Source organism: Palaemon carinicauda, unplaced genomic scaffold (genome assembly GCF_036898095.1).
Source record: "Palaemon carinicauda isolate YSFRI2023 unplaced genomic scaffold, ASM3689809v2 scaffold850, whole genome shotgun sequence".
NCBI lineage: Eukaryota > Metazoa > Arthropoda > Malacostraca > Decapoda > Palaemonidae > Palaemon > Palaemon carinicauda.
The window spans coordinates 32,509-56,442 of NW_027172150.1; the positions used below are offsets into that span (position 1 = coordinate 32,509).

Here is a 23,934-nt window from a genome sequence, read left to right on the forward strand (position 1 = left end):
CTGCACAAGTAGCGACACCTCCTGGTGCAACGCTAGCCTCTTGTCCTCTTCTTTGTAGTTGGGAGAGAGGTTGATGGGAGATGTGGTCAGAGGGGGTTTGTGGCAGAATGGAATCCTGTAACCCTCCCTCAGCCAACTGACAGACTGGGCGTCTGCACCTCTCTTTTCCCAGGCTTGCCAGAAGCTCTTGAGTCTGGCTCCTACTGCTGTCTGGAGATGCGGAGAGTCAGTTTTTTCCTTTAGAAGCCTTGGAACCTTTCCTAGACTTGCTCCTGGAAGAGTCTGGACGGGAGCTTCCTCGGCTGGGGGCTCTACCACGAAAGGGCGGTATGAACCTCGTAGCAGGAGTATCAGCCACTGGGTTGCGATAAGTCCTGGGGACTGAGGTAGCAACCTTAGTCTTACGAGTCGATGAGGCTACAAGATCATGTGTGTCCTTTTGTATCAGGGCAGCAGACAAGTCCTTAACCAGCTCTACGGGGAAGAGGAACTTCGAGAGCGGAGCGAAAAGGAGTTGAGACCTTTGACAAGGTGTAATGCTGGAGGAAAGGAAGGTACATAGCTGTTCCCTTTTCTTAAGAACCCCTGACACAAACATCGACGCAAGCTCACCAGATCCATCTCTAATGGCCTTATCCATGCAGGACATTAATAGCATGGCAGAATCCTTGTCCGCAGGGGAGGTCTTCTTGCTGAGGGCCCCCAGGCACCAGTCTAGGAAGTTGAACATCTCAAATGCTCTAAAAACACCCTTCAGGAAGTGATCAAGGTCTGAGAAGGTCCAGCAAACCTTAGAGCGCCTCATTGCTGTTCTACGAGGCGAGTCTACCAGACTTGAGAAGTCAGCCTGGGCAGAGGCAGGTACTCCCAAGCCTGGTTCCTCTCCTGTGGCATACCAAACGCCCGCTTTAGAAGTGAGCTTAGTCGGAGGAAACATGAACGAAGTCTTTCCAAGGTGTTGCTTAGTCTGCAACCACTCCCCTAAGATCCTTAACGCTCTCTTAGAGGACCTTGCTAGGACTAGCTTAGTATAGGTAGACTTAGCTGGCTGCATGCCCAGCGAAAACTCAGATGGCGGAGAGCGGGGAATAGCAGAGACAAAGTGGTCTGGGTATACCTCCCTAAACAGAGCCAAGACCTTACGAAAGTCAATAGAAGGTGGAGAAGACTTGGATTCATCCACGTCTGATGAGGGATCCAGGTGTGCCGCCTCATCATCAGACGCCTCATCACCAGAGTGTAGCGAAGAGATCGGAAAGGTATGCTGAACAGCAGAGTCAGTACGAGCTGGAACAACAATATTAGTGGTTTCCTCTTCAAGACTCTGTTGAGGGAACACCTGAGGCTCAGACTGCAAGGGCTGATCAAAAGAAGTAGCAGAAGGTAGGCGCATGGGTGGAGGAGGCTGACTCCTAGCATGAGTGACTGAACTCAAGGGTTGCGCTTGCTGAGCGGAAGGCGGATGCGCAGTAGCAAGTTCCTGAGGAACGAGTTGAGGTTCCTGAGGTGTGGGCTGAGAGCGATGAGGTAGTGGCTGCGCAGAACACAGTAATTGTCTCGCGAGTTGAGGCTCCTGAGGCGCAAGGCTAAGGTGTTGTGGTTGCCTTGAGGAGGGTTGAGCTCGCTGCAGCGAGAGCTGAGGAGACTGACTCATGGATGGGAGAGGTTGTTGTACCTCAAGAGAGTGTTGCCTCACTGGTGGAACTGCAAGTGGAAGCGGAGGAAGTAAGGAATGATCTTCCTGTTCCCATTGCTGAGGTTGCCTTAAGGAAGGCGGAGGGAGCTGCACACCACTGGAAACAGTAAACTCAGAACGTGCTAAGGTATTCTGAGGAGCCTCAACATCGTACGCCTGGCAGGCAGTACTGCGGTCAGGCGGAGCGATCGCAGGAGGAGGTGTAACTTGCTCAGCCTGACACTCACGCATCAAGACCGCAAGTTGTGACTGCATGGACTGCAGTAGAGTCAACTTGGGATCGGCAGACACTAAGGTCTGCTGAGGTAAAGCCTTAACAGCAGAGATCTGTTGTGGCAGAACCTTACTCCTCTTAGGCGGAGTGCAATCAACTGATGACTGCGGCGAGTCAGAGCTGATCCAATGACTGCAGCCCGGTTGAGTTCTTGAGGTCTGGACTCTGCGTTTGAGTGGTCTCGAGACCTGAGTCCAGCGTTTCTTCCCTGACAAATGCTCAGCAGACGAGTAAAAGACGGGCTCAATCGTCTGCAGGTGGGAGTGACGGTCTCTGGAAGACACGCCCGCAACCACCAAGGATACTTCTGTGCGCCGATCAAGGCCTGCCGAACCCTTTTGCCCTTCGACATTGCTTCTCCCCTGGGCTTGGGAGCTTGCAAGAGGTCCCGGACTGGGAGGACGACTGGCACGCACAGAAGTATCCTCACGCACCACACTGACACTGACACTAGCACTTGGCACTGCACTGACACTAGCACTCGTCACAGCACTGGCACTAATTCCACCCACTGCACTCTTGACCTTAAGTTCCTTGACTTCGGCCATAAGAGACTTATGATCACTTACCACTGACTCTACTTTATCGCCTAAGGCCTGAATGGCACGCAAAACAACAGACATATCAGGCTGAGGGCAAATAGTAGGTTCGGGGGTAGCCACTACAGGGGTAGGAAAAGGTAGGGGATCATGAGGTGAGGAAAAAAGTGAAGAGTGAGAAGAACTCCTCCTAACTCTCTCTCTCTCTAACTTGGTTGAGTACTTAAGAAGACGGACAAAATCAAGTTCCGAAAGTCCGGCGCATTCCTCACATCGATCTTCTAACTGACAGGGCCTTTCCCTACAGTCAGAACAAGCGGTGTGAGGATCTACCGAGGCCTTCGGAATACGCCTATTACAAGACCTACATCGTCTATGGGTGGGGGCTTGTGAAATGTCAGACATCTTGAATCAAAAGAGTTAGCCAAGTGGGGTTTCAAAATCAAGCAAAAGATCGTTAACCGTTAAATCAGGACTAAATAATAGCTATCTAAGCTAATATAGAAGTTTTCCAGTAAAGCGACAGCCGAAATCTGAGAGAATACTTCACCAAAAGCCGTGAAAATACTCCAAGATCATAAGCGTATCCCAGAACGTCTTGCCGGAAGCACGACAGAGGAAAAATTGAGGAGGTGTCAACAAGAAGTACTATAGTACCTGGCCACAGGTGGCGCTGGTAAGTACACCCCCTTCTAGTATTGTGATAGCTGGCGTATCCCTCCATAGAATTCTGTCGGGCAACGGAGTTGACAGCTACATGATTATCGGGTAAGTTTAATATTGAAAAATACCCATTTCAACAAAATACAAAATAAGACATATCAGTATCACAAATAATGATTCCAATTAACTATAATATACAGTAATCTAAAGAGTAAAGAAATGTATGGATGCAGTCAGGCATTGCAATAGATAATTTTTATATGATTTTATTTAATGAAATTTAAATCTCTCCAGGTACAAAATGTAATTCCTGTTCTTGGTGTTAATCATCTATAATCTTAAGAAGATCTTTAAAGTCACTATTAAGACCCATTTCAATCTTCTTTTTCTTGTTTTTCTTTTCCATTTTCTTTGCATTGGTTTCTGTTGTCTGGCTGTCGCTCTCTTCGAGTTTTCGCCCGCTCTTTTCCGAGTTTTCTCCCAACTTCTTTAAACGCAAATCTAAATCCTCTTTCTCTTCCATTTCCTCACTGGAATGAAAAGAAATTTATCAAATCAAACATGTGTAAATGGAAATGAATCTTAGTTGATACATACATACATATACCAAGGCACTTCCCCCAATTTTGGGGGGTAGCCGACATCAACAAATGAAACAAAAACAAAAAAGGGGACCTCTACTCTCTACATTCCTCCCAGTCTAACAAGGGACTCAACTGAGTTCAGCTGGTACTGCTAGGGTGCCACAGCCCACCCTCCCACATTATCCACCACAGATGAAGCTTCATAATGCTGAAGCTTCATCTGTGGTGGATAATAAATGTAAACATTAAAAGAGGTCCACTATGAACTTACATACCTGGAAAAAATGTGAATACAATAACCTTATTTTTAGGTAATGGAAATATTACAGCTTAGAACCTAGTACCCTTAGCTAAATATCAAAATAAATCTCCTTTTTATCATTCACACTTTCAAGGAACTCAATGTAACCAGAAACCATGAACTTACCATGCAAATGACCATCAAACATAATGGCTATACAGTGAACCCTCGCTACTTCGCGGTTCGACCATCGCGGATTCACCACTTCGCGGATTTTTTCCATAACCCATATATATACAGTAATATATATATATATATGTATGCATGTATTTATGTATATATGTAGGTATGTATATGTGTATACATATAAATATATATATATATATATATATATATATATATATATATATATATACACACACACACACATATATATATATATATATATATATATATATATATATATATATATCTATATATCTAAAGTAGGAAGATGTGATGTAGTTCTAAGGGAAAAGTATGGGAAATATGTCTGGGTAATAAGCAAAGCTCTACCTCCAGTTTGTTTCTACATTATGATCAGAGATAAATGTAAACAAAACATTGGTTGCCATTTTTCATCGTGCTTTTTAGCATGTTTAGGAAATGCATGATATAAAATCACCTTTAATATTTGTGCCTGTTTTAGTTTAGGGTACTGTAGTACATGCATTAAGTGTTCTGTACATTAAAGGGTAGTTTGTTAACAGTACTACGTACAAGGGAAGGTTTTAAAAGTCTGAATATACATGTTGAATAAATAGGTAAATATGGTGTCACTACTTCGCGGATTTTCACCTATCGCGGCCGCGACTGGAACCTATCTACCGCGATAAACGAGGGTTCACTGTACTGTACTGTAACATTCGAAATAGAATAAAGCAAAATTTATTTTTTGGAGAAGACCTATCACTTCATAAATGCCTTAAGGTATTCCTCTTTATGTTAGCTCAAAAGATAAAGATTCCAGTAGATCTGGAATACCAAAGCCCTCCACCAGCAGAAAATTTGGATTCCAAGTGTTGTCTAAGATATCTACAGCAACGTAGGTTATGGATGAAGGGAGGCTATGTTTACGACTGAGAAGTCGTACAAAAAATCTATTTATGATAATAAATTCAATTATCTAAATACTAACCAGGTAGACATTATGCTTTACCCATCAAAGAAACTGACTTTCTGACCTTTTAACAAATTTTAATGCCCAGTACAACAGATAGGTAGCGCTGCTGGGCGAACACACTACTGGCCATCACACCTCAATAAAATTAAGTAAAATTCATTTAAATAAATCTTACCTGGCAGTCATTATGTGGATTCTCATTTTATTTTTCGCCGTTGGAGCCCTTGGGCTTATAGCATCTTGCTTTTCAAACTAGGGTTATAGCCCAGCTTGTAATATTAATAATAATAATTGGAATGCTTCCTCAGTTTTAGATGATTTACCTTTTATAAAGGTAAAAACCTTTCTTTGGCCTTTTAATAACTCAGTTTTTGCTAATTTGTGCTAATACATTCAAGATCATTGTTGGCTTTAATCCCCCCCCCCACCTTTGCGTAACAATGGGTATAATTCTTCAACAACCAGCTGTCACTTTAATGAGTCTACAATACCAGTAGATGACATGCTGGTATGAAGCACATTTGGTTCATACCGCAGGTAACTAAATGTGCATAGACAGCGATACCCAATTTTGTTTAATAGGTAGTAAGTTGGCCAAGGCGCCAGCTACTCATTGAGATACTTCCGCTAAAGAGTTATTGGGTCCTTTGACTGGCCAGACAGTACTACATTGGATCCTTCTCTCTGGTTACAGCTCATTTAATCTTTGCCGACACACACACAGAATAGTCTGGCCTCTTCTTAACACATTATCCTCTCTCTTCGTACACCTGACAACATTAAAATTACCAAACAATTCTTCTTCTCTAAAGAGGTTAACTACTGCTATGCATTTGTTTAGTGGCTACTTTCCTCTTGATAAGGGTAGAAGAGATTCTTTAGCTATGGTAACCAGCTCTTCTAGGAGAAACACACTCCAAAATTAAACCTTTGTTCTCTAGTCTTGGGTAGTGCCATAGCCTTTGTACCATGGTCTTCCACTGTCTTGGGTTGGAGATCTCTTACTTGAGGGTACACTCGGACACACTATTCTATTTTGTTTTTCTTCCTCTTTTTATTTTGAAGTTTTTATCCTTTTTGTTATTTTCAAGTTTTTATAGTTTATACATGAAAGATTTATTTTAATGTTATTATTGTTCTTAAACTTCTCTTGTAGTTTTCCTTTTTTCCTTTCCTCACTTGACTATTTTTCTCTTTTGGAGCTCTTGGGCTTATAGTATCTTGCTTTTCCAACTAGGGTTGTAGCTTAACTCTTTTACCCCAAAAGGACGTACTGGTACGTTTCACAAAACTCATCCCTTTACCCCCATGGACGTACCGGTACGTTCTTGCAAAAAACTGCTATTTTTTTTTGCATATGTTTGATAATTTTTTAAGAAACTTCAGGCATTTTCCAAGAGAATGAGACCAACCTGACCTCTCTATGACAAAAATTAAGGCTCTTAGAGCAATTTAAAAAAAAATATACTGCAAAATGTGCTTGAAAAAATTTAACCCCTGGGGTAAGGGTTGGAAATTTCCAAATAGCCTGGAGGTAAAAGGGTTAACAAGTAGTAGTAGCAGTAGTAGTGCATTTGCACTGATGCGCAGGGGTGCCCTTTTAGCTCAGAAAAATTCCCTACTCGCTGATTGGTTAGAATTTTTTTATCTCACCAATCAGCTAGAAAGAAACTTTTCAGAGCTAAAAGGGCACCCGTGCGAGTCAGTGCAAATGCCCGTCATTAAAAAAAATTGAGTACTGTATAGTGTGCCTGAGCACCAAGCAGATTACTGAGTTGTTAATTAGTAATTCGTGTTTTTGCAAAGTACTGCATATAAAAAATATCCAGATTTTCTAGCTTAAACAGAAATTTGGAAGTCATCTATAGATGCTTCTTAGTGGCAGCCAGCAGCAGGTTGAATTTCATTAATAAAAGACTCATTTCTCAAGGATTAATGGAAGATTAGCATTAAAGAAAGGCTGAGAAAGTGGAAGAATAGAAACTGAAGCTGAGAAATGTAAAATAAAAAAATGCATTGAGAACTGGACGGATATTACAATAATAGAAAGAATGCTACATGAAGAATAAATAGATAATAACCCTTAAGGTGTTATCAGCTAAACAAACTAATCCATGACACTTACCTAGTTAAGGCTTCTGGAATAATCAGCTGGAAATATTCTCTTGCTAGAGTGGCAAAGCCTTCCAGTCTGTAAACACGAGCATCGTTCAAGACCTGAGAAGAAAGTATACGAAATTCAGTTATAATTCTAGAAAAAAAAAATTTAAATTTAATTCAATGCTTCTAACATGCAAAGTTGAGATATTTGTTAGGCTAAATTTCATGCATATCCAGTAGTTGTTTTTATCGCTTTTTTTCTCTATGCCACGTGAAATGAATATTATACTACCACGTTCAGAAGGTTACATAATACAATAAAACTCATATTTATTTTCTTTCATTTCTTGTCACACTACCTGAGTGAATTTTTTACACTAACAATGAAAAATCAAATTTTCACATTTAATGCAAAGATGCTTACCTTCATATATTCAATACTTCAAGATTATTTATTCGATTAAATATAGATGTCTTAAGACCTCATATAAATGTACCAAGACTATCTAAAGATCAGAAATTATACTTTTGTTTATAGCTGTGTGTCAAAGAAACTCAGGCCACAAAATGACTATTCTTAACTAAAAATAATTAAAATATGAAAAACAAAATTCATCTACCCTCAAAAAACCGATATAAAGATTTTGCGATATTGATTTACATATATTTATAAATCAAAAATGTATTGAGGCACCAATAGGTGAACTGCATTACGGCAAAGGATTACTGTATACTACTTACATTTTCATAAAGAATGTACAGTATGTATCTACATATTTCATAATAAAAATCTTTTGCCATTCTTTAGTGTAATGGTTCGATGTTGAGACCAATATAAGGATGTGTAAAACGCCATAAACTGGATTTTATATTTGCATTTAATATTCAAGAAAGACTTATGTAAAGTTGGAATTGACATATGCCGAACCGACATAAAGAAGTGTATTAGTCGTAAACTTTCTGTCCTAATTTCAACCAAATTTATCCTTATACTCATAAGAGTTGTAAAGTTGATCTTACCTCTAAACTAAATTACATAAAACTATAATTATTGATTACAAGCAAATAAACGGCGTACATACTCGAAAAATATCATCTATGTAATTTCCTTTGCCATAATGCTCCCATTTAATTTTAAGATTATATTTCTGATGAAGTTTCAGTAAACGGTCATAAGAATATCTGTCTGTAAATCATCATATAGATAACAATGCTATTCATGATCAAATCTTGTTTGAATAGCGAATGTTCAGTTCTTTAGATTGTCTAGCCCTTCTGGCTAAAAACGGTCTCTTGAACATTTTCAGCCAATGGGTCTGACGCAATTATTCGAGGCTAGCTAATGTTTAGCTAGACTGCCCAATCAAAAACTGTATATCAGTATATGAAAAACATGAATTCTATAAATATGGTTGAATTTGAATGATTTAATTTTATTATTTTTAAAGGGAAGAGATTTATCAGTCCAATGAGCCGAACTTGATTCATATGGAGCTTAGCGAGTGATTTGATTAAAACAATATGTGGAATAATAATAATGTACAGTATGTTGAATAATAATAATGTACAGTATGTGGAATAATAATAACGTACAATATGTGGAATAATAATAATGTACAGAATGTGGAATAATAATATATGTAGACACTAAACCATGCATTACATAAAAAAAGGACAAATCCCTCTTTAACACAAACCTTTAACAACAATGCCGAGGAATTTTGTACTCTAACACCAAACGCCGCTGAGCCTACTTGACTGGTCTTCTTATCGACAACATCTGATGCTCGAGTTTGAGCCAAAAGAGAGCTGAATGGAGTTGGCAAAGGAAGTGCAACAGTGTCTTGCACAAGCTTTTGAACTAATCCTTCTATTGCCGCCTCAGCTGCATGTTTGTCTCCTTTAGGTTCAATAAGTTTAAGTCTCTGGGAAGAAAAAAGAAGATCAACATTAAAATTCACATCTAGAGAACAGTTATCCCTTTCAACACCAATGGACGTACCGGCAGGGTTGCCATTCGTACAATAATCATCGTACAGTATATGTACGATTATTTTGGGTCCGGTACGATTTACGATACATACCTTAGGTATATACGATATATGTGTGTTTAATTAAACAATTATACCAAAATATTTTGAAATACTGTAAGTCAATCAAGTAACTCCCTAATAATTATATTGAAACTGTGTACGATAATTTTGGTTGAAAAACGACAATTTTAAGGCTCATGTACGATAATCCAGTCGAAATAATCTGGCAACCCTGCATACCGGTACGTCCTTGCAAAAAACAGTTATTTACATTTTTTGTTGCATATTTTTGATAACTTTATGAGAAACTTCAGGCATTTTCCAAAAGAATGAGACCAATCTGACCTCTCTATGACAAAAATTAAGGCTGTTAAAGCAAATAAAAAAAAGATATACCAAAATGTGCTTGAAAGTTCAACATAGCTTGAGGGTAAAAGGGTTATAGTGCATGCAATACAGAAAAAGAGAACTATTAGTTTTTTATAAAATAATTAATTGCAAATTGCACATGAAAACTAGAAAAATAATTCACAATATTTCCAAAACGCTACCAAATTTCATTAGAATTTTTTTTATTCATTGCATCACGGTAGTATAAAAAAAGAGAAAGTTTATATGAACTTAATATTCTTCAAAGGCAATATACCTGCGCTTTGTCAATGATGAATAACTGACTCTCCTCATTCCAGGGCGTGCCTAGCGCGACCTTCTTCTCACGTGGAATGAATGCAGCACAAAGAGCAGGACTGGTTATTATATTTTCTAGCCTTGTTGGCATCTGCATGTTTTGTGTGTCAAACATTAATGCTGGAAGAAATATTACATTGTGAGAATATTAACCAACCATAAATATGGATGAATAGTGTAAGCAATTAAATAAATATGTCCCTCATGCCACTCCAATTAACTTGGTACAATAAAGCAAATCTTTAGCAGCTAACTGAGAATTTTTATAGCAATAACTGACATTATCTATGATCTCAGTTGAATATTTCAATCTCTTAGGCTATACTTCACTGGGGTCATGCAAATTAAGCCCTTCACTTGTATCAAACAGATAAAATAAAATGATTAGCAATATTCTGTAGTATATTACTTATACTGTTTTCATTCACAATCAGTAAAATGGAATATGATTACATTGAGATGACGATTTTATTCTATCCTCATAAGCACAAAACTTTCCAGAAATTTTAAATAAGTCACAGCTGAAGATATGAAAGATATCTGCATGTATAAAGATGGTATCACCAAGAAAACTATTATCTGAAGATTGCTAATTATTTTTATGTAACTCACCTGATGTTTGTATTAATTCTCTCTCAAAGCTGTTTAAATTTCAAGTGTACACAAAAAAGCAACAAATTTACATAGAATATAAAAGAAAATTAGTAAACAAAAATGAAATGTGCAGAGGGGCGGTAGCAGTAGATGTATCTACTGGGGAGACCACAGCAGTAGATGTATCTACTGGGGAGACCACAGCAGTAGATGTATCTACAGGGGAGACCAAAGCAGTAGATGTATCCACTGGGGATACCACAGCAGCAGACACCAACTGGGGAGACTGCAGAAGCTAAAGACTTCTTTAGTGTCTTCTTGGCTGTTGCCAAGACAGATCCCAGGGAAGGCTTAGCTATCTTCCCACTCAGGGCATATGCTTGCCCCTGCACAGGAGGCTACGACCAGTGCTCGGTTCACAGGGATGAAAAAGAACGATCATGCCCCCTACAAGAAGCAGAGAGGGAGTGTGGGTCTACAAATGGTTTACTCATAAACTGGTTGCAAGTCAAATATTTAAGTGGAATGAGGGAAGAAACGTGGGTAGTGGTAGTGGTAGGGGTGGGTAGTCGTAGTAGCGGGCAGTAGTCGGATGTAGAACGGCACCTCGTAGTATCGGGGGATATTGAGGAAGGAGAGGACTAATTGGTAAGGGACCTCTGGTAGTGGTTCTAACACGCTCCAGTTACTATACCGACACTCTTTTAGAGTGAGCGAGCTGGGTTTATTCCTAGCATTCCATGCAACTTTTTTCTCTGGTATATTTAGCAGTATTTATACCTTAGAAATGGTGCTATAAGGAGCATTTCACGGAGCGACACAGGTCGAGCCCAGAAATAGATTTTTCCTTCATCAAAATCCCTTTATTATTTTCAGTTAAATTTGTTTATAAGCAAAATGTTTGTAACTTGAGGACCTCCTGAAATCAGAAATCGACTGCGACTTACCATCGCATTTACTCGAGAAGACGACAACGTACGAAGTTATAGGATCCACCGCCATACAAGTAGATTTGATCATAACCCTCCAAGAGAGAGTGCATGTAAATAAGTTCCAACCACATAACCAGTTCTCACTACGGGTCATGACCATCGATCCACAATTTGCGGTTCTGCCAAATTCTATTTGCCTGAAAAAAAAAAACTTCTCTTCAATACAAGTAATTGACTGCATTCCAATAAATAAATAAATCTACATCTAATCATTTTCATTAGATTCAAAGTAAAGTACTAACAATAAAAGTCTATGTTCAATTTTTCCATGTCTACACAAAATTTAATTATTGGGATTACTGTACAATTTCCACATTAATCTTACATTGTATTCAAAAGGTACTACTCACGCCCTCTTGCTTGGAATTTTGGAAATTCCAAATTACACTTATTGCATTTCTGGCTAAAACTTCAAACTCTCAGCAAATGTTTTTATGTTGAACAGGCTGACATGTCTCTTTTTATAGTTTATATATGAAAGATCTGTTTAATGTTGTTACTGAAGAAGTTTTGGAAAGAAGTGAAGAGAGTAAGGAAGGCTGACTCAAGAATTGAAGAGACAGTGAAAGATGGAAATGGAAGGTTGTTAAAAGGAGAGGAGGCAAGGAAAGGATGGGCGGAATATTTTGAAAGTTTACTGAATGTTGAGGATAATAGGGAGGCAGATATAATTGCTGTTGCAGGTGTTGAGGTGCCAGTGATGGGAGATGAGAATGAAAGAGAGATTACAATAGAGGAAGTGAGGAGAGCACTAGATGAAACGAGAGTAGGAAAAGCATCTGGTATGGATGGTGTGAGAGCTGAGATGTTGAAGGAAGGGGGTGTGACTGTACTTGAATGGTTGGTGAGATTGTTTAATATGTGTTTTGTGTTGTCAATGGTACCAGTAGATTGGGTTTGTGCATGTATTGTACCACTATATAAGGGTAAGGCAGATGTGCATGAGTGTTGTAATTCAAGAGGTATTAGTTTGTTGAGTGTAGTTGGAAAAGTGTATGGTAGAGTAATGATTAATAGGATTAAGGATAAAACAGAGAATGCAATCTTAGAAGTACAGGGTGGTTCTAGAAGAGGTAGGGGTTGTATGAATCAGATTTTTACAGTTAGGCAGATATGCAAGAAATATTTAGCAAAAGGTAAGGAGGTGTATGTTGCGTTTATGGATCTGGAGAAAGCATATGATAGAGTTGATAGGGAAGCAATGTGGAATGTGATGAGGTTATATGGAGTTGGTGGAAGGTTGTTGCAAGCAGTGAAAAGTTTCTACAAAGGTAGTAAAGCATGTGTTAGGATAGGAAATGAAGTGAGCGATTGGTTTCCGGTGAGAGTGGGGCTGAGACAGGGATGTGTGATGTCGCCGTGGTTGTTTAACTTGTATGTTGATGGAATGGTGAGAGAGGTGAATGCTCGAGTGCTTGGATGAGGATTAAAACTGGTAGAATGATCATGAATGGGAGGTAAATCAGTTGTTGTTTGCGGATTATACTGTACTGGTTGCAGACGTGGAAGAGAAGCTTCGCCGATTAGTGACAGAATTTGGAAGGGTGTGTGAGAGAGGGAAGTTGAGAGTTAATGTGGGTAAGAGTAAGGTTATGAGATGTACGAGAAGGGAAGGTGGTGCGAGGTTGAATGCCATGTTGAATGGAGAGTTACTTGAGGAGGTGGATCAATTTAAGTATTTGGGGTCTGTTGTTGCAGCAAATGGTGGAGTGGAAGCAGATGTACGTCAGTGAGTGAATGAAGGATATAAGTGTTGGGGGCAGTTAAGGGAGTAGTAAAAAATATACGGTTGGGCATGAATGTAAAGAGAGTTCTATATAAGAAAGTGATTGTACCAACTGTGTTGTATGGATCAGAGTTGTGGGGAATGAAAGTGACAGAGACAGAAATTGAATGTGTTTGAGATGAAGAGTCTAAGGAGTATGGCTGATGTATCTCGAGTAGATAGGGTTAGGAACAAGGTGGTAAGGGTGAGAACGGGTGTAAGAAATGAGTTAGCAGCTAGAATGGATATAAATGTGTTGAGGTGGTTTGGCCATGTTGAGAGAATGGAAAATGGGTGTCAGCTAAAGAAGGTGATGAATGCAAGAGTTGATGAGAGAAGTACAAGAGAAAGGCCAAGGTTTGGGTGGATGGATGGAGTGAAGAAAGCTCTGGGTGATAGGAGGATAGATGGGAGAGAGGCAAGAGAGCGTGCTAGAAATAGGAATGAATGGCGAGCAATTGTGACGCAGTTCCGGTAGGCCCTGCTGCTTCCTCCAGTGCCTTAAATGACCGCGGAGGTAGCAGCAGTAGGGGATTCAGCATTATGAAGCTTCATCTGTGGTGGATAATGTGGGAGGGTGGGCTCTGCCACCCTAGCAGTACCAACCGAACTCGGTTGAGTCCCTTGTCAGGCTGGGAGGAACGTAGAGAGGAGACATCCCCTTTTTGTTTCATTTGTTTGATGTCGGCTACCCCCCAAAATTGGGGGAAGTGCCTTGGTATATGTATGTACAATCTTGATGCAATGTTGGAACCAAGGAATGTCGAACTGACGTAAAGAGGAGTATTAGCGTATTCTAATAAGGAATCATAATGACCTCTTCTTATCATTCACAATGAAACTACTGTAAGCACCGTATTTCAAACTCCTATGTTCAATTGGACGTCCAATATACATAAAGTATCTCCTAGTTTCAGATGTCTGTCAAAATCCAAATTACTGTACTGTTGTTCCTTAATTATGGGGAAGAGCCAGTTTTTTTTATATAAAAATCTAAATCTAACAGCAGGTCTTCATTATGATTTGCCAAGGATATTGTAAAATAAAAGTAACTAGAGGGGCACTCAGTAAAGCGCAGACCTCCACTGCGGCAGCTTATTTCTCGACCTTGACATGTATTAATTGGTGTGGATTTTCATACACTCAAATATGAACCAAGTTTGAAGTCTCTGTGACAACAATGTCCAAACTTATGGCTCATTATGTGAATTGGACGTTTTGCTTGACTATGACCTTCCAAATTTAAGAACTTCCATCTTTTTACATAACAGTTAATCACTGCAAGCTTCATTACTCTACGATTAAAACTCTAGCCAGGAAGTTGTTCACAAACAAACACATACCAACAAGGGCAAAAACGTAACTTCGTTGGCTTGGGTAAAAATAGAATTATATCCTCATAAAACAAACCAAAAAATGTCCTTACTTTAAACTTTCTTTCAAATAAGGTTGAGACAGTGTTCCCTTCAAATGGCACTGATTGGTGGTCCAGATGGTAAGTATGTTAGCAAATCCAGCTGCAATAAGTGATCCATCTGGAGCAATAGTTACAGCTGTGGCTGGCAAATGACGATAAACACCAATCTTCTGACAACTCCATGTGAAGCTTTGTTCTGCAAAAGAAAAAGAAGCATTACGATAGGTGCTACTAAAACACTAAAACAAATCTTTATATAGAATTACCCGAAGTTTACAATAATAAACTTAACATAAATAAATTAAAGCAATTATATTATAGTACCAGTCATGTTAATATAATCTATTTATAGAATATCTTCCAAATGCTATAATTGCCAATGAAAGTTTTGAAAAAAAAAAACTATTTCTGAGAATATAGTGGAAAGTTTCAATGTGGTTAGCTGTAGCATGAGGGGACTTTTGTTTACTAAACCTCACCATCCTTGTAAATTAAGGATGGGGTGCTTGGGTGAGCCTATAGGTCTATCTCCTGAGTCATCAGCAGCTATTACCTGGCCTTCCCCAGTCCTAGCATGGATGGAGAGGCGGTTGGGCACTGATCATATGTATATATGGTAAGTCTCAAAGGCATTGCTCTGCTAACCTAGGCAATATCACTGTACAATGTATCTGCCTTTCTTGAGCACCCTTTAAACCTTTAAATGATTCCGTGGTTGTTTGAGTAATGTCCTGATTGGCAACTTGATGATTAGTTTTTCCAATAGAAGAGGCCACAGATCTGTGAACCACTCCCTCTGAGGCCAAAAATGAGTTGTAAGAATCCTCCTTGCCTTTAGAAATTGGAGTAACCTGTTGTCAACCAAAAAAATCATGGTGAAGAAATAGAAAGCATTAAGTAATAGATTCTAGCAAACTTATAACAGGGCATCTATTACCCAAGCTTAAGGAACTTGAACTGGAGAGCAATAAGTCTCTCTTCTTGTTTATTAATGTTGAAAATGTCTGCTTTTGGTTTCCCCTATCCTTTCAAAAAGTCATGATACACTTAATGAATAAAACAGCTGTAGAGGACTTCCAAAGGTATCCAGATTGTGCAGTGCCATGGGAAAAGTCTTTCACTCGGCAATGGTGGCCTGGTGGTAGCGTCCCTCCCTGGTGATTATCAGACTGGGGTCCGAGTCCCGCTCAAACTCGTTAGTTCCTTCTTCGCTGCAACCTCACCATCCTTGCGAGCTAGGGATGGGGGGTTTGGGGGGAGCCTATAGGTCTTGATGGGGGTTTGGGGGGAGCCTATAGGTCTATCTGCTGAGTCATCAGTAGCCATTGCCTGGCCCTCCTTGGTTTTAGCTTGGGTCCAGGGGGCTTAGGCGCTGATCATATGTAATATGGTCAGTCTCTAGGGCATTGTCCCGCTTGATAGGGCAATGTCACTTTCCCTTACCTCTGCCATTCATGAGCGGCCTTTGAACCTGTGAAAAGTCTAGGACTTCACGCCCTGTTACCTACCCTCCTCGAGTATAGAGCTGACTGTACAGATATAAATTTTCTGGGCACTTCACAAGCACATGATAAGTACTGGCAGGCTATCATTAACCTGTGCTTTAATTTAGGTAATTTAGGTAGTCAGTATTTACCCAGCATGAAAATCACAGACATACAAGCCATAAAGTGGTTTTATTTCTATAAAATAATGAACTCATGAGTTATAAAAGATGAACAAAAATATCTAGGTTAGTATAAGTATTCATAAAAAATTAAACCTAACAATTTCTAAATTATATGAACTTGTTTCTTTCACACATAACTAAAATTGGAAATAGTTGGGAATAAATTTAAATTTTATGTAATATCTATGTTAGTCACATACATATACCAAGGCAACTCCCCCAATTTTGGGGGGTAGCCGACATCAACAAATGAAACAAAACAAAAAGGGGACCTCTACTCTCTACATTCCTCCCAGCCTGACAAGGGACTCAACCGAGTTCAGCTGGTACTGCTAGGGTGCCACAGCCCACCCTCCCCAGTTATCCACCACAGATGAAGCTTCATAATGCTGAATCCCCTACTGCTGCTACCTCCGCGGTCATCTAAGGCACCGGAGGAAGCAGCAGGGCCTACCGGAACTGCGTCACAATCGCTCGCCATTCATTCCTATTTCTAGCATGCTCTCGTGCCTCTCTCACATCTATCCTCCTATCACCCAAAGCTTTCTTCACTCCATCCATCTACCCAAACCTTGGCCTTCCTCTTGTACTTCTCCCATCAACTCTTGCATTCATCCCCTTCTTTAGCAGACAGCCATTTTCCATTCTCTCAACATGGCCAAACCACCTTAACCACCTCTATGTTAGTTAGAAAAATAGAATTGTTTACATAAATCAAAAATAAGAGCCATACTTACTGTATATATCTGAGCTGTCATAAACTTCCCAAATTTTGAATTTCCCATCATCAGAACAAGACACACAGATTGAAGTACTCGGAGACTTTGAAGACAGGTCAAATGCTAGACCATTAACGTATTTATCATGAGGCATCACTATCCCCGTGTTTAAGACCCAGCTGAAAGAAAAATATGTATAAAATGTTATCATATATTCCTGATGCTTAATAATGACAGTAAGTATGATAGCGAGGAAAGAAAAAAATATGACAAATTCGTAGATAATTTGTATTTTTCCCTATCTAATACAAACCTTCCATTATTTATATATGGATATATCTTTCAGCAAAGCTGGAAGGTAGCATATTAGACTTTTTAGTGCGAGGTGGCAACCCTACCTAGAGCCTGGGTAGGGGGTGGCTAGTGGTACCAGCCCCCTGTATATATACTCACGGAGTGGTGAAACTAGTCACTTTTTCTCTTTGGCTTTGAGAGAGAGGTTGTCTCCTCTATATCCTCCTCAGATTGCCATAGACACTGACGAACATTTTTGTTCACGCTCACTTTATACTGATTTTCTCTTTTTCTATCAAAATGTTATTTTCATTAGTAAAATAAATTTTTGAATATACTTACCCGATAATCATGTAGCTGTCAACTCCGTTGCCCGACAGAAATCTACGGACGGGATACGCCAGCGATCGCTATACAAGAGGGGGGTGTACTCACCAGCGCCATCTGTGGTCAGGTACTGCAGTACTTCTTGTCAACACCACCTCAATTTTTCCTCGGTCCACTGGTTCTCTATGGGGAGGAAGGGTGGGTCAATTAAATCATGATTATCGGGTAAGTATATTCAAAAATTTATTTTACTAATGAAAATAATATTTTTCAATATTAATCTTACCCGATAATCATGTAGCTGATTCACACCCAGGGGGGTGGGTGAAAACCAGTGTACAAGTTAATCAAGAAGCTAAGTATCCCGTATTTCATATTATCAGTTATTCAAAATAACAAATGAAATTATAAGTACCTGGTAAGGAAGTCGACTTGAACCATTACTCTGCCTTTAATAAGTACGTCTTCCTTACTGAGCGCAGCGGTCCTCTTAGGAGGCTGAACAACTCTAAGGTGCTGAAGTATAAAGGGCTGCAACCCATACTAAAGGACCTCAACACAACCTCTAACCTAGGCGCTTCTCAAGAAAGAATTGACCACCCGCCAAATCAACAAGGATGCGGAAGGCTTCTTAGCCCACCGTAACAACCCAAAACAACAATAAAAGCATTCAAGAGAAAGGTTAAAAAAGGTTATGGGATTAAGGGAATGTAGTGGTTGAGCCCTCACCTACTACTGCACTCGCTGCTACGAATGGTCCCAGGGTGTAGCAGTTCTCGTAAAGAGACTGGACATCTTTGAGATAGAATGATGCAAACACTGACTTGCTCCTCCAATAGGTTGCATCCATAATACTCTGCAGAGAACGGTTCTGTTTGAAGGCCATTGAAGTAGCCACAGCTCTCACTTCGTGTGTCCTTACCTTCAGCAAAGCAAGGTCTTCATCCTTCATGTGAGAATGAGCTTCTCTAATCAGAAGCCTTATGTAGTAAGAAACTGCGTTCTTGGACATAGGCATCGAAGGTTTCTTGATGGCACACCATAAGGCCTCTGATTGCCCTCGTATAGGCTTAGACCTTTTAAGATAGTACTTTAGAGCTCTGACAGGGCAAAGAACTCTCTCTAGTTCGTTACCCACCATGTTGGAAAGGCTGGGAATTTCGAACGATCTAGGCCAAGGACGTGAAGGAAGTTCATTTTTCGCCAAAAAACCGAGCTGTAAGGAACATGTAGCTGTTTCAGATGTGAATCCTATGTTCCTGCTGAAGGCGTGAACCTCACTAACTCTTTTGGCTGTTGCAAGGCAGACGAGGAAAAGAGTTTTGAGAGTAAGGTCTTTGAAAGAGGCTGACTGGAGAGGTTCAAATCTAGGTGACATAAGGAACCTTAAGACTACGTCTAGATTCCAGCCTGGAGTGGACAAGCGACGTTCTTTAGAGGTTTCAAAAGATCTAAGGATGTCCTGTAGATCCTTGTTGGAGGAAAGATCCAAGCCTCTGTGGCGGAACACTGCTGCCAACATACTTCTGTACCCCTTGATCGTAGTAGCCGAAAGAGATCTAACATTCCTAAGATGTAACAGGAAGTCAGCAACTTGGGTTACAGAGGTACTGGTAGAGGAAACTGCATTGGCTCTGCACCAGCTTCGGAAGACTTCCCACTTGGATTGATAGACTCTGCGAGTGGATAACCTCCTTGCTCTGGCAATCGCTCTGGCTGCCTCCTTCGAAAAGCCTCTAGCTCTAGAGAGTCTTTCGATAGTCTGAAGGCAGTCAGACGAAGAGCGTGGAGGCTTGGGTGTACCTTGTTTACGTGAGGTTGAAGTAGAAGGTCCACTCTTAGAGGGAGAGTCCTGGGAACGTCGACCAGCCATTGCAGTACCTCTGTGAACCATTCTCTTGCAGGCCAAAGGGGAGCAACCAGCGTCAGCCGTGTCCCTTCGTGAGAGACGAACTTCTGAAGAACCCTGTTGATGATCTTGAACGGCGGGAATGCATACAGGTCGAGGTGGGACCAATCCAGCAGAAAAGCATCCACGTGAACTGCTGCCGGGTCTGGGATCGGGGAACAGTACAATGGGAGCCTCTTGGTCATCGAGGTAGCGAACAGATCTATCGTTGGCTGACCCCACAAGGCCCAAAGCCTGTTGCACACGTTCTTGTGAAGGGTCCATTCTGTGGGGATGACCTGACCCTTTCTGCTGAGGCGATCTGCCGAGACATTCATATTGCCCTGAATGAATCTCGTTACCAGCGTGAGTTTTCGACTTCTTGACCAAATGAGGAGGTCCCTTGCTATCTCGAACAGCTTCCTCGAATGAGTCCCTCCCTGCTTGGAGATGTACGCCAAGGCTGTGGTGTTGTCGGAGTTCACCTCCACCACCTTGTTTAGCAGGAGGGACTTGAAGTTCATTAAGGCCAGATGTACTGCCAACAACTCCTTGCAATTGATGTGAAGCGTTTCCTGTTCCCTGTTCCATGTCCCCGAGCATTCCTGTCCGTCCAAGGTCGCGCCCCAGCCCGAGTCTGATGCGTCCGAGTAGAGATGAAGATCGGGGGTCTGAACAGCTAAAGAGAGACCCTCCTTGAGAAGGATGTTGCTCTTCCACCACATTAGAGTAGTCCTCATCTCTTTGGTAACAGGAATAGAGACCGCCTCGAGCGTCATATCCTTGTCCCAGTGAGCTGCTAGATGGTACTGAAGGGGGCGGAGGTGGAGTCTCCCTAACTCGGTGAACAGGGCTAACGATGACAGAGTCCCTGTTAGACTCATCCACTGTCTCACCGAGCATCTGTTCTTCTTCAGCATGCTCAGGATGCACTCTAGGGCTTGGTTGATTCTTGGGGCCGACGGAAAAGCCCGAAAAGCCTGACTCTGAATCTCCATTCCCAGGTAAACGATGGTTTGGGAAGGAACAAGCTGGGACTTCTCTAAATTGACCAATAGACCCAGTTCCTCGGTCAAATCCAAAGTCCATCTGAGACTCTCCAGACAGCGACGACTTGTGGGGGCTCTTAAAAGCCAGTCGTCTAAATAAAGGGAGGCTCTGATGTCCGCCAAGTGGAGGAATTTCGCAATATTCCTCATCAGTCGCGTAAACACCAGAGGTGCCGTGCTTAGGCCAAAACACAGGGCTTGGAATTGGTACACAACCTCTCCAAAGACGAATCTCAGAAAAGGTTGGGAGTCTGGATGGATGGGAACGTGAAAGTAGGCGTCTTTCAGATCCAACGAGACCATCCAGTCCTCCTGCCTGACCGCTGCTAGGACCGACTTCGTCGTCTCCATAGTGAACGTCTGCTTGGTGACATAAGCATTGAGCGCACTGACGTCCAGCACCGGTCTCCAACCTCCTGTCTTCTTGGCCACCAGGAAGAGACGGTTGTAAAAGCCCGGGGATTGATGATCCCGGACTATCACCACTGCCTCCTTCTGTAACAGGAGCGACACCTCTTGATGTAACGCTAGCCTCTTGTCCTTTTCCTTGTAGTTGGGAGAGAGGTTGATGGGAGAAGTGGTCAGAGGGGGATTGCGGCAGAACGGAATTCTGTAACCCTCCCTTAGCCACTTGACAGACTGAGCGTCTGCACCTCTTCTTTCCCAGGCTTGCCAGAAGGTCTTGAGTCTGGCTCCTACAGCTGTCTGGAGAGGAGGAGAGTCAATGCTTGCTTTTCGTGGACTTGGCACCCTTCTTGGACCTGCCCCTGTGACCGTCTGGGCGGGTACTTCCTCGGCTGGGGGCTCTGCCACGAAAGGGCGGAATAAATCTGGTAGCAGGTGTATCAGCCACTGGGGTGCGGTAAGTTCTCGGTACTGAAGGTACAACCTTAGCCTTGCGTGCTGAGGAGGCCACGAGGTCATGCGTATCCTTCTGTATAAGAGCTGCAGCCATCTCTTTGACTAGATCCTCAGGAAACAGGAACTTGGAGAGAGGAGCAAATAGTAACTGTGACCTCTGGCAAGAGGTGACACCAGTAGAAAGGAAGGTGCAAAGTTGTTCCCTTTTCTTGAGGACTCCCGAGACAAAATTAGAAGCAAGTTCGCCAGAACCATCGCGAATTGCTTTGTCCATACAGGACATGATCAGCATGGCCGAGTCTTTGTCAGAAGGGGCAGTCTTCTTGCTCAAGGCCCCCAGGCACCAGTCGAGGAAATTAAAAATTTCAAAGGCGCGAAAGACTCCCTTCAAGAAGTGGTCCAGATCAGAAAAGGTCCAGCAGACCTTAGAGCGTCTCATAGCTGATCTACGGGGAGAGTCAACCAAACTTGAGAAGTCAGCCTGGGCAGAGGCAGGGATCGCCAAGCCTGGTTCCTCTCCCGTGGCATACCAGACGCCCGACTTAGAAGTCAGCTTAGGAGGAGGAAACATAAAAGACGTCCTTCCCAGTTGCTGCTTGGACTGCAACCAATCCCCTAAAATTCTCAAAGCTCTCTTTGATGATCTAGCGAAGATAAGCTTAGTGTAGGCAGACTTAATAGGCTGCATGCCTAGAGAAAACTCGGATGGAGGAGAACGAGGGGTAGCAGAAACAAAGTGTTCAGGGTATAACTCTCTGAACAGCGTCAGGACCTTACGAAAGTCAATGGAGGGTGGCAACGACTTGGGTTCCTCCACATCAGAAGAAGGATCATCCAGGTGAGCAGCTTCATCCTCAGAAACCTCATCACCTGAGGGTTGAGAAGCGAGAGGTAACGATAAAGCGGTATGCTGAATGGTTGAATCCTGAAGAACGGGTGCATGCGCACTTGCGGATTCATCATCAAGTCTCTGCTGAAGAGGATGAGGGCTGGCAATGACAAAGTCATGAGGCTGGGATGAAGGAGGTTCTGCGGGGGTCTGAGGAGCAAGTGAGGTGAGAAGCGAATGCTGTAAGGCATGAGGCTCATGCTGCATAGACTGCGGTTCATGTTGAATGGGAAGAGGCTCATGCTGCGAAGAATGCGGTTGCTGCATGCGTTGAGGTGGCTGCCTCATAGCATGAGGCTCCTGCCTCAAGAGTTGCGCCTGCCTCAAGGGTTGAGGAGGTGGCTGCGCAGAGAGAGGCTCTTGCCTCAAGAGTTGAGGTTCTTGCCTCAAGGGTTGAGGTTCTTGCCTCAAGAGTTGAGGTTCTTGCCTCAAGAGTTGAGGTGCTTGCCTCGAGAGTTGAGGTTCTCGCCTCAAGAGTTGAGGTTCTTGCCTCAAGAGTTGAGGTGGCTGCCGCAAGAGTTGAGGTTGCTGCCTCAAGGATGGTGGAGGTTGCCGCAACGCAAGAGGTTGCTGCCTCGAGGATGGAGGAGGTTGTCGCAACGCATGAGGCTCCTGCCTCAAGGGTAGAGGAGGTTGCTGCAAAGCATAAGGCTCCTGCCTCAAGTGTTGAGGAGGTTGTCGCATAGCAAGAGGCTCCTGCCTCAAGGAAAGTGGAGGTTGCTGCACAGCGCTGGTATCTGGCAACTCCCAATGCGGCAGCTCACGCATGGAGGCAGGTTGAGGAACCTCAACATCATACGTCTGGCAGGGTGGACTGCGCAGAGGTGGAGGAGCGCTCGCAGGAGGAGGTGTGCTAGCCTTCTCTGCCTGAAACTCCTGCATCAACACCGCAAGCTGCGACTGCATAGTCTGCAGCATAGCCAACTTGGGATCAACAGAAGTTGGGGCAGAGGCCTGTTGAGGCATCGCTTTACCTCTCTTAGGAGGTGTGCAGCCATCAGATGACTGCGGCGAGTCCGAACTAGCCCAGTGGCTACATCTGGGCTGTTGGACTCGCTCGGTCTGGACCTTACGCTTAAGAGGCCTTGAGACCTGGGTCCAGCGTTTCCTCCCGGAAACTTCTTCCGCAGACGAGGAAATTAAGGGCTCAATCGTCTGAGAGTGGAAGTGACGATCTCTATAAGATACGCCCGCAACCACTGAGGATACTACTGTGCGCCGATCAAGGCCTGCCGAACCCTTTTGCCCTTCGACATTGCTTCTCCCCTGGGCTTGGGAGCTTGCAAGAGGTCCCGGACTGGGAGGACGACTGGCACGCACAGAAGTATCCTCATGCGCAACACTGACACTGACACTAGGCACAGCACTGGCACTACCACTTCCCACTGCACTTTTCACTTTAAGTTCCTTGACATCTGCCAAGAGAAACTTGTGGTCACTCACTACAGACTCCACCTTATCACCTAAAGCCTGAATGGCACGTAACACATC

General features: G+C 42.4%; 1 protein-coding gene across 1 annotated transcript in view; it reads right to left on the reverse strand.

The window, feature by feature from the left end:
- Positions 1–3,422: 3,422 nt before the first annotated feature.
- Positions 3,423–23,934, reverse strand: part of LOC137637566 (WD repeat-containing protein 75-like) — a gene marked incomplete at its 5' end in the record, with an annotated part of 46,245 nt that continues 25,733 nt past the window's right edge. The window contains 7 exon segments of the mRNA XM_068369720.1: positions 3,423–3,702; positions 7,285–7,376; positions 8,957–9,184; positions 9,939–10,099; positions 11,521–11,702; positions 14,757–14,943; positions 17,154–17,314. Coding sequence (XP_068225821.1) covers positions 3,495–3,702; positions 7,285–7,376; positions 8,957–9,184; positions 9,939–10,099; positions 11,521–11,702; positions 14,757–14,943; positions 17,154–17,314 — 1,219 coding nt within the window.